Consider the following 11,322-nt stretch of genomic DNA (forward strand, 5'->3'; position numbering starts at 1 on the left):
AGCCAATTAATGGTGCACCACATTATAACTACCAAGAATTGTTTGTTGAAATGCCTATATTGGGAATATGTATTGATTCCTAGAGCTGAGTCCATACAGTCATGGAGCCATAAAGATGTACAGCACGGAAACAGACCCTTCGGTCCAAATCATCCATGCCAATGCAATATCCTAAACTAGTCCCATTTGCCAGCACTTAGCCCATCTCACACTAAACCCTTCCTATTCATATGCCCATCCAGATGCCTTTTAAATGCTGTAATTGTATCAGCCTCCACCACTTCCTCTGGCAGCTCATTCTATTCATGCACCACACTTTGTGTGAAAAGGTTGCCCCTTAGCTCTCCTTTTAAATCTTTCCCCTCTCACCCTAAACCTAAGCCATCTAGTTCTGTACTGTGCCACCCCAGGGAAAAGACTGTCTATTTACTCTATCCATGCCCCTCATGATTTTATAACCCCCTAGAAGGTCACCCCTCAGCCTCTGACACTCTAGGGAAAACAGCCCCAGCCTATTCACCCTCTCCCTATAGTTCAAACCCTCCAACCCTGGCAACATCTTTGTAAATCTGCTGAGGAAATCACAGGAATGTAGAGTTCTTTTGCCTCCTCTTTGGGAAATCCATCTCCACCAACAAATGGCACAGCACGTTAAAACTACCAAGAGTTATTTGTTGGAGTGTCTATGATGGAAATATGTATTAATTTCCTTGAACTGAATCCGTACAGTTCTGAAATGGAATGTCATTTAGTTTTGAAATTCTGGATTCTGTTTCGCTAGCACACATCCCCCCCCCCCCCAATCACCATCGCCGCTGTACTTACTGTTCCCCATTTTCACTCCTACTCTCTAAACATTGCCATTCTGTTTGCCCACTCCACCCTCCACCTTGGGGTGCCAAGATGGCACAGTGGTTAGCACTATTGCCTCACAGTACCAGGGAGCCAGGTTTGATTCCACCCTCAGGTGACTGTCTGTGTGGAGTGTGCATATTCTCCCACATCTGTGTGGGTTTCCTCTGGATGCTCCAGTTTCCTCCCACAGTCCAAGGATGTGCAGGTTAGGTGGATTGGCCTTGGGAAATTGCCCATAGTGTCCAGGGAGATGCAGGCTAGGTGAGTTAGCCATGGCATGTGCAGTGTTACAGCAATAGAATAGGGGGGTGGGTCTGAGAAGTATGCTGTTTGGAGGGTTACTGTAGACTCGATGGGCTGAATGTACTATTTCCACACTGTAGGGATTCGATGATTCCATGCATCCAGGTTTCCCCTCCAGCCCATTAAGTATTACATTCTCTCAACTTTCCCTTTGTGTGCGCCAATCTGTTTTTGTTTCCCTCTCCTTCCATGACGAGGATGGTTCAATAGTCCTGAAGGAAGGTGACTGGACCTGAAACATTAACTCAGATTCCTCTCCACAGATGCTGCCAGACCTGCTGAGCTTTTCCAGCAAATTTCTGATTTTGTTTCGAGAATTGCTGCCTTGGTCTCTTTTGCTCACACCGCCCTCCCCTCTCGCTGCCTGGTGCTTCATCATTCCTTTGACCTTTAGTCCTTGAACTTTTGGCTTCCCCTCCTTTCCAACTCTGCTGCTACTTCACTCACGGATCGTTCTTCCTTTCCCGCTGTCTTGTTTGCTGGGCCGGTCAAAGGGTAAGAGGCGACCTAACAGAAGTTTTCGAGTTGATCACAGTTTTTGAAAGATATTTGCACTGGCATATGAGTCAATATCCAGATAAGTGCTGCAATCCACATAGAGACTGATAAATTCTTAAAAGAGATACGAAATTCCCAGTGCTGTCTGACCTGCTGTGCTTTTCCAGCACCACACTTTTTGTCTCTGATCTCCAGCATCTGCAGTCCTCACTGGGTATTAAATCCAAACCCTGCTGGTCTGCACTAATAGGATCCTGTTTCCTTGCTTCACCAAGATGGATTTTCTAGTGTTCTTTCAAACACAAAGTTACTTTCAGTCAACCCTTTGTGTAAATCAAATGCACTGTTCCTTGCAAGCTCCAGTGTGCTGATTCCATGGTCTTGCACTGTTCATCAGTCTTGTTTCCTCAGACTGGTTTTCCATCCTTACCTGCATTCTGCTTGGAGCTTAACCTTCCCTTCTGCCTGGCACAGTAGTATCTATCATGGATGTTCCCCCCCCCCAAACTCTTAGTCTGCCTTTGAAAGTCTGCAAGCAGCAAGAAAGGCCTCCTTCTCCTTTTTCTCCAGGTGTTAAAGCTCACACCTGACTTCCAACAGATGTTGTTCTGGGCTGCCATTTCTATGGCAATCAGGTCACATAGATTGTCACCGGGCAGAGTTTAACACGCATTCACACCATCGTCCAGTTCAAATTCTTTTCTGTCCTAAATTATAGGAGACAGTTTGAAACATAACCAACTGACAGCAGTAATCATAAAGCTCGTTTAAAATTGCTGTCAAATGATCTCTGAGAGATACAGAGAAACGTTTGCACTCATTTTGTTTACGTGCAATGTCAAAGCTGATTTCATAAATTTGGAAAGATATTGGACAGATATTTGAGGAACCTGTCAACGGTTTAGTCTGCTTAGGTATTTTGTATAACTTTTGTGTGGTGTGCGTTTGATTGGCCTGTTTATAACTGGGTAAAAACAATGACTGCAGATGCTGGAAACCAGATTCTGGATTAGTGGTGCTGGAAGAGCACAGCAGTTCAGGCAGCATCCGAGGAGCAGTGCTCCTTGGATGCTGCCTGAACTGCTGTGCTCTTCCAGCACCACTAATCCAGAATCTGTTTATAACTGGACCTCACTCACATGCATTTTTTTCTGGGAATGTGAACCATGACTACTCTGAGTAATGCACCCTAACAGCGTTGTGTTACAGTCCAGGGTTAATGTTCCAACCCGGTCAGGCAGCACCCGAGGAGCAGGAGAATCGACTTTTCGGGCATTAGCCTTTCATCAGGAATGCCGAAATTTCGATTCTCCTGCTCCTTGGATGCTGCCTGACCTGCTGTGCTTTTCCAGCACCACACTCTCGACTCTGATCTCCAGCATCTGTAGTCCTCACTTTCTCCACCTCAATGTTCCAATCCATTTGGAATATGGTCATTTTTGTTGTGCTTTGCACACATTGAGCTATCGCAAAAATTAAACTCTTTAAAAAGATAACCCAAGAAGCCTAGGACTAGGTACGCGTGGTTGATACGTCCAAGTTTCCATTTCTTGGCCCGAAAACTGGTGATTGACTGAGGAAATTATAGCAGGAGCTGCTCAGAAAACGTCGGTATTTCCTTAAATATTACAATTTTTGTGGGACCGGGTGAAGTATCATGTCCCAGCATCTTCCAGCCTCATGTCAACCCTTACTTGTGCTGTCTTGATCACACCCCCATCACCTCCTGCCATGCCAGGTTTTTCCCATTGATTGGTCTCATGCAAAAGCTAGCCACTTTTGTACTTTATGCACGTAGAATGAACTGCCAGAGGAAGTGGTGGTGCAGGTACAGTTACAACATTTAAAAGACATTTGGATAAGTACATGAATAGGAGGGTTTGGAGGGATCTGGGCCAGGAGCAGGCAGGTGGGACTAATTTAATTTGGGAACCTGGTCAGCATGGGCTAATTGGGTTTGTTTCCATGCTGTATGACTCTAAATCCGCTTGGCTTGAAACTTCAGGAGTTTGAGTTGCATGTGATTTGAAAGAAAATGTGGAAATATTCTATTGACACTCCAACAGATTGATGCAATCCTAAATTCCCTTCGACGCTTGCATTTCAGCTTTTGCCTGTCACTGTCTATAACGTATTGGCCGCAAGGTGGCCAAAGGGCATATGATCCCTTGGTCCTGTTCTCCGAGAGACAGCTATTTCTCAACTGGTGCCAACACTTGCCTGTCAAAAGTTCATGAGAAAGTGTAATTAGTCTTGTGTTTGATGTGAGAGGACGCTGCGGGTCACATGTCCCAATTGATGTGCTTGTAAACCTGCTCAATAGGCTGCCTGCTCCAGCCTGACAAAATGCCAGTGTTATCTATCTTAAATGCAGTCCAGAAATTATAGATTGTGAATCCTGAGCAGCTGCTTATCTGAGAATGGGTCTTTGTGTCTGCACATTCGTGTGTGTGCGTCTGTGTGTGTGTCTGTGTCTGTGTGTGTGTGTCTGTGTGTATATAAACGTACAATATCTGAGTATGCATGCATGCATATTTGTTCTGTGTGTGTGTGTATACATGCAAGTGTGTATCATTACATGGGCGTCCACAATATATATGTGTGTATTACCACTTTCAATTTGAAAGCTTAGCTTATTACCTCTTAATGTCGTTCTTCCAAAAATATTTCACAAATTAGTGCCTTGTTTCAAAATTGTCAAACAATGCAATGCTATAAATACAGCAAGTTACTGCATACAAATCATATTGTCCTGCTTTCACTTAACCTATTCATGCATTGTAGAAGGAAGGTTTCAGCTCTTTTCTCCCCCTCCCATCTAAATCTTTGTTCTCTCCTTTTTTTTCTGTTTCTCCCTCCACCCTTCTTCCCCCCCACCCCATCCAACTCCTCACCATCACCAAACTCTAGGCATGAGCCATGAGCCAAAGTCACCTTCACTGGGAATGATCTCGACTGCGACTCGGACGACGGCCACCGTAAGCCCCCTCAACCCATCCTCCCTCAATGGCTCCATAGTGCCCAATGGCAGCCCAGCAGCTAACAGCACCTTGTCGGTACCGTCAGCGCATTCTGCCAGCTTTGCAGCCGCACTCCGCAAACTCGCCAAACAAGCAGAAGAGCCCAGAGGTGAGTGAGTGTGTGTTTGTGTTTGTGTGAGTAAGAGAGAGAGGGAGGGAAAACAGCCAGCTGATTCAGAGCTGCATTAGAGCCACATGCTCTGTCGCTGTGAAGTGTCAAACAACAGGTTGGGTGACTGCGAGGTTTCACAAGCGATCACCATCATTCCCCCACTGATTCAGATGGCCTGGTGTGATAAGGGCATGATAAGAGTTATACATGCAGCTCCTGTTCTCTGCTCATTCTGAGCTTCTCGAGAATTTTCTCTCATTCGACAAATCCTTCCACTAACTGGACAAAATGCCCAAAAAAAAAGCAATAGGAAAATTCAGTGTGGTGCAGAGTCGTACTGTTCTGGAGAATAATCAGGTTAAATGCCCGATCCATGCTGCATTGGTTGCAAAAGTTAGTAGGGTCCCACTCTTGCTCTTGATCCATGGTCTGCTGCTGGAAAATGGTATAGACCGAGGTGGTGAAGAAAGGCTGGAATACCACCTTTAAGGCCACTGTGTTTCTCTAGGCGACTGAGTTTTCAGGAGAGTGTGGCTAACACACAGTATAGACTCAGGATATTCAGTAAAGGGAAGGAAGTAACTCCTCTTCATCTTACACAGGTTCCTGCCAGGAAATAATAATCTGCTGAGCTTTTCTTGCCTGTACTTTTGTCTCACACTGCTTTGCAGTTATCAGACTGGAGCCTGGCAGATGGTGGAGATTAGGGAAGCCTTGCAACACGCCACATAGATGGGTGAACTGTATTTAATTTGGGCCCTAACCTGGTACACTGTGTCCTCCAGTCAGAAAAAGAACAAAACAGGATTGATGGTAATATCCAGCTAAAATGAAATGGTGGCTAAGGGGCGAAAATAATAGGAGTTCACAGAACTTATTTGGGATTCTCCTGTTCCAGGCAAATGAGGAATTCTGCTGTCTAGTATTTGGTTGACTGTACCAGAGCAAAGGGAAATCTTTTCAGTTAGACCACAGAGATGTGGTCATCCTTCCCAAGTGTTTGAAGAACTAAATGTTCTTTCCCAGCGGTTAAAAGCTGTAAACATTGCCTGTCCTGCTGAAAAGCCTATTGCGTGCTTCTCTGAGGAGATTAATTAATAGAACAGCACTTTGGAGTGTCCAGCAGAACATGAGATTGAAACATCTAAGAACAAGAGAAAGACAATGTTTTGTGGACAGGTGGATCATGATGTTCCCTTCCTGTCCGATAGCTTGTGTTCCTCTGTAAATATTAAGCTTGTTACACTGCAAATCACAGTTAAACAGTGTATTGGAACTTAGTCTTTTCTCTGGACATGCTCTGTGAGTTGAGCAAGATTGAGGTTTACAAAATCATGAAGGGTATAGACAGGGTGGATAGAGACAAGCTTTTTCCCAGGGTGAAGGATTCAATAACGAGAGGCCATGCTTTCAAGGTGAGAGGTCAAAAGTTTAAGGGGGATACACGTGACAAGTACTTCACACAGAGGATGGTGGGCATTTGGAATGCGTTACCAGCAGAGGTGGTAGAGGCAGGCACGGTAGATTCATTTAAGATGCATTTGGGCGGCACGGTGGCACATTGGGTAGCACTGCTACCTCGCAGCGCCAGAGACCTGGGTTCAATTCCCGCCTCAGGCAACTGACTATGTGGAGTTTGCACATTCTCCCCATGTCTGCGTGGGTTTCCTCCGGGTGCTCCGGTTTCCTCCCACAGTCACAAAGATGTGCAGGTCAGGTGAATTGGCCATGCTTAAATTGCCCATAGTGATAGGTGAAGGGGTAAATGCATGGGTGGGTTCGCTTCGGCGGGTCGGTGTGGACTTGTTGGGCTGAAGGGCCTGTTTCCTCACTGTAAGTAATCTAATGCATCTGGACAGATGCATGAATAGGTGGGGAGTAGAGGGATACAAATGCTTAGGATTTGACCGACAGGTTTAGAAAGTACATTTGAATCGGCTCAGATTTCGGCGGCCGAAGGGCCTATTCCTGGACTGTAAATTTTCTTTGTTCTTTGTTCTGACATGATGCGTCACAAAGCCATAGGGATACTTAGTCCCAACCTGGCACAGTCGATTGCAGGGTATCCCAAGCCAACAGCCTAATTGAGGCTTGCTGCCTCAAATATTGTTGCTGTGGAATGGGGAATTGTGCACAACAGTGAGGGAGAGAATGAGTTGATGCTAATAATAAATACAGAGAGAAATGGAAGCATGTCAATGTTATCTTAAAGTCTACGATGCTTGTGTAACATTTTACAATCTGCACTGTTGGCAAATGCTCTGATTTGTCCTGCTTGAGAGAGTGTGTTGGGTCTCACTGCCTCACCCATGCCATCAAATGGAGTGCAGAGTAAAGGTCGGGTTTCAGTTAGCTCAGTCGGTTGGATGGCTGGTTTCTGACCCCCAACAGCAAGAGCTCAATTCCCATATCGGCTTTTCCTTCTCAACCTCACCGTTTACCTGCAGTGCAGTTACCCTTGGGTTAAACTCTCAAACAGTCAATTCTGTCTCACGAGAGATGAGCCTGTGGTCCTCTGGGATTATTGATGACTTTCAGTTCATTGTTGGAGACATCACGTCTGAGAGATGACATTGACCTAAAGTCTTGTGACAGTCTCCACTGCAAGCGATAAACAAGTGGACCTAAAACTAATCAAGCCACCAGCACCTGATGGTTTCATCCAAGTGTTTTCAAGGAAGGAGCTGCAGAGATAGTGGAGGCATTGTTCAAAATCTTCCAAAACTCATTTGATTCTAAGAGAGCTCCAGCAGTTTGGAATGAAGCTAATGTGATACCCCTGCTCAAGTAGGTAGGGGGAGTGAAAGCAGGTAATTGTAAGCAATTAACCTGACATCTGTCATTGGAAACTGCTCGAGTCCACTATTAAGGAAGAAATAACAGGATATTTCGAAAAGCTGAATGCAATCAAACTGAGTCAGCATGGTTTTGTGAAAGAGAAATCAGGTTTGGCAAATTTGCTAGCATTCTTTGAGGATATAACAAACAGAGTTGACAAAGGGGAACTGGTGGATGCAACATATTTGGATTTCTTTAAAGCATTCAATAGGGTGCCACATAAAAGATTATTAAAGCAGATAGGAGTTCAGAGCAATGCATGACCATTGAGTGAGGATCAGTTAACACACACAAGACTGAGAGTCAATATGACTGAATTTTTTTCAGGTTGGAGAAACCTAACCAGTAGATCAGAGCTAGGGCTTCAGTTATTTGCCATCTGTATTAACAAGGGGCTGAGTGTAGTGCATCCACATTTGTTTTTGATACAAGTATAAGTGCAAAGGCATGTTGAGATGAGGACATGAGGAATCTGCAAGGGGCTGTCAATGGATTGAGTGAGCAGGCAAAATACTTGGCAAGTAGAGTTTAATGTAGGAACGTGTGAGGTCATTAATTTTAAAAGGAAGAATCAATTAGTTAGATAAAGAGACACTCACAACACAGAAACACAAGAAGGTAGAATGTAGGAGAAGACAAATGGAACTCTGGCATTTATTGCTGGGGGTTTAAGCGTAAAAAAAGGGAAGCTTTCTTACAACTCCACAGGCTATTGTTGAAGCAATAACTGGAGAATCCTGTACAGTTTTAGTCCCCGTATTTAAGGAAGAATATACTGACATTAGAAGCAGTTTGAAAGAAACTCACTTGGAGTTGGTGCATCATGGAACACTCAACAGGTTAGGCCCTTGTTAATATGAGTTTTGAAGAACAAAAGGGGTGATCTTATTGAAACATAAGATTCGGAGAAGGCTGGACGAGATAGATGTTGAGATGTTTCCACTCTTGAAGGAACTTTGAACCAGGGCGTATTTTTACTTAAATGCCTCCTTATTCTGTAACCGAGATGAAAGGAATTTCTTCTCCTAGAGGGGAGTGAGTGTCAGGAGTTCACAACCCCTGGGAGTTGTGGAGGCGAGATCACCGAAAGTATTTAAAGAGGAGGTAGGTAGATTTATGAAGTATCAGGGAGTTGAGGGCAATGAGGGGGTGGCACAAAAAAGGAATTGTGACCTGGGACACTTCAGCCATAATATGACAGAGTGACAGGAGAGGCTTGAGGGGCCGACTCCTGCTCCTATTTCTTATGTTGTTTGAGGCCCCACATTACCAGATCCTGGCCAACATTTATGCATCAACCAATGTGGCTTTAGGAAAGTAAACTATCTGGTCCTTTTTCATTCTTTTTACCTGGCCTGCAAATTGATTTCCATTTCCTTGGATTACAAAAGCAGCTGTGTCCAATAATAAACAGCTTGTGCAGCACCTTTTAAACATTATAAACCGCTAGAAGTCACTTCCAAGAGTACTTAGAAGATATTAGACCTGAAGACCAAACGTTTAGTCAAAGAGGAAGATTTTCACGAGTGCCTTAAAGAAACAAAGTGAGACGGAAGGATGTGAAGAACGTGTCACCGAGCTTGAGGTTCAAACAATGCAAGGCATGACCTCTTCAAATCATGGCTGCTCAAATTGGAGGAGCTTTGTTGTCTGCGGATATCCAGAGGTTGTGACAGCTGCTATGTAAATGCAGAGTTCCTCCTCCATTGTTTTCATAGCAGTTATGCAGATTTGACTACCAATGATGTTCAGTAACTGAGGAAAGAGGTTTAGGTGGTATCTTTGAAACCCTTGCCTTGGACACTTGGACCTTGAGACCTAGGAGGCATCCGGAGCAGTACTCTCCATCAGTGTATAATATCCCTTCTGTGCAACCAAGTACTTTGTTTCTCCAAGCATGGAGCTAACGGGAAAGTCTCTGCTGCATGGTGCTTGTGGCTATGAGTTCGCTTCATTTGCAGCAGACATATGTAAATTCTGTTACTGAGACATCTTCCAAAACACGTCTATCTTCAGGGCACAGTTTGAAATTCAATTCATCCTAAGTAATCCAAATGCCACATCATTTGTCGTACCCTAAGAGCTTGTTTGAATAAAGAACCTGCCCCTTTCAATATAGATTACATTCTGATATGCTCCATTGATATTTCATCTGTCCCCAGGCTTTATAATGTGTTGTTCTAGCACAAGGATGGTGCTACTCAATATTTAATCTCCGTCAGTTGCTGTGCATGTTTCAGCAGTGTGAATTCGAAGGAAGAAATTGCCTGACTGCCTGAGACCTGAGAATCATTTCTTTTTCTTTACATTAAATGTCCTTTTAGTCTCAGGTTGTCCTCCCACTTTCCACTCCCATTCCCCATTCTCTTCAGGAGCAGTTCCATGGTCACTCACTGAGCACCCCTTGGTACCCAAGCACCCTTTGTATCTAAGATTTGTACCAAGGAACATTAGAGTGCGGTACAAGCCCTTCAGCCCTCGATGTTGTGCTGGCCTGTGGAACCAATTGCTACTGTTGTAGGCAGTGCATTCCACACCCCTACTGCTCTCTTGAGTAAAGAAACTACCCCTGACATCTGTCCTATATATATATCACCCCTCAATTTAAAGCTATATCCCCTCGTGCTAGCCATCGCTATCCTAGGAAAAAGGCTCTCACTGTCCACCCTATCTAACCCTCTGATTATCTATATGTCTCAATTAAGGTACTTTGTACTTCAGATAGTACCATGAGAGGTGACATTGTACACTTTTCACTGTACTCCCGTACTTGAGTACACACTACAATAAACCTAATTCTAATTCTGCCTCCCCTAAGGTTCTCTCTTTTGACCTTAAATCACATTAGTAATTGCAGGTAGGCTGTTGTAGCAGGCAGGTCTACCCAATTGAACAGAGCCATTTCTTGTCTTCACCCCATTGACAGCAAGAAGTGATGTTGGACATTAGGGGCCTTTGCTACTCTTTGTCCAGGTGAAATTGCTTGGGGTTTGGAACACCCTGTCTAAGGAACATTGGTGAATTTCTGCAGTGCATCTTGTACATAGTGTACACTGCTGCTACTGAGCATCACTGGCGAAGGGAGTGGATGCTTGCCAATGTGGTATCAGTCAAGCGGGCTGCTTTGTCCTGGATGGTGTCAAGCTTCTCGAGTGTTGTTGGAGTTGTGCCCATCCAGGCAAGTAGGGAGTATTCCATCACGCTCCTGACGTGCCTGGTAGATGGTGGACAGGCTTTAAGGAGTCAGGAGGTGAATTATTCGCTACAGGATCCAAAGCCTTTGTCCTGCTGTTTTAGCCACAGTATCTATGTGATGTGTTTCAGTTCAGTTTCTGGTTGGTGTAGTTCCAGGATGTTAATAATGGGTGATTGACACCATTGAATATTAAAGGCGATGGTTAGATTGTCTCTTATTGAAGGCAGGCATTGCCTGGCATTTATGTGGTTCTATTGGCACCTGTCTGCCCAAATCTAGTGTACTTCAGGATCAAACTGTCTGACCCCTTTTTTTCCTCTCTTTTGCTCTGTCTCTTTTCTCTCTCTCTCTCATCCCTTCCCTTCTTATATCTTTCTCTGTCCCCTACCATCCCTTCCTTGTGCACCCTCTTCATCTTTCTCCCCTCCCCACGTCTCTGTCTCCTTCGATGTCTCTCAGTTCGCACCTCCTTCACCTCCCTCCTGCTCCCCAATCTCCTT

General features: G+C 44.6%; 1 protein-coding gene across 10 annotated transcripts in view; it reads left to right on the top strand.

The window, feature by feature from the left end:
• The window catches only part of gse1b (Gse1 coiled-coil protein b), a 602,615-nt gene that overhangs the window by 488,090 nt on the left and 103,203 nt on the right, over positions 1-11,322 (top strand). For 9 of the 10 annotated variants that reach the window (XM_043706595.1, XM_043706596.1, XM_043706598.1 and 6 more), the window contains one exon: positions 4,567-4,785. In XM_043706595.1, coding sequence (XP_043562530.1) covers positions 4,567-4,785 — 219 coding nt within the window. Of the gene's footprint in view, positions 1-1,886; positions 1,893-4,566; positions 4,786-11,322 lie in introns of those variants that run through there. The other variant, XM_043706604.1, reaches the window with a different exon arrangement.

Source organism: Chiloscyllium plagiosum, chromosome 17 (assembly GCF_004010195.1).
Source record: "Chiloscyllium plagiosum isolate BGI_BamShark_2017 chromosome 17, ASM401019v2, whole genome shotgun sequence".
Taxonomy (NCBI): domain Eukaryota; kingdom Metazoa; phylum Chordata; class Chondrichthyes; order Orectolobiformes; family Hemiscylliidae; genus Chiloscyllium; species Chiloscyllium plagiosum.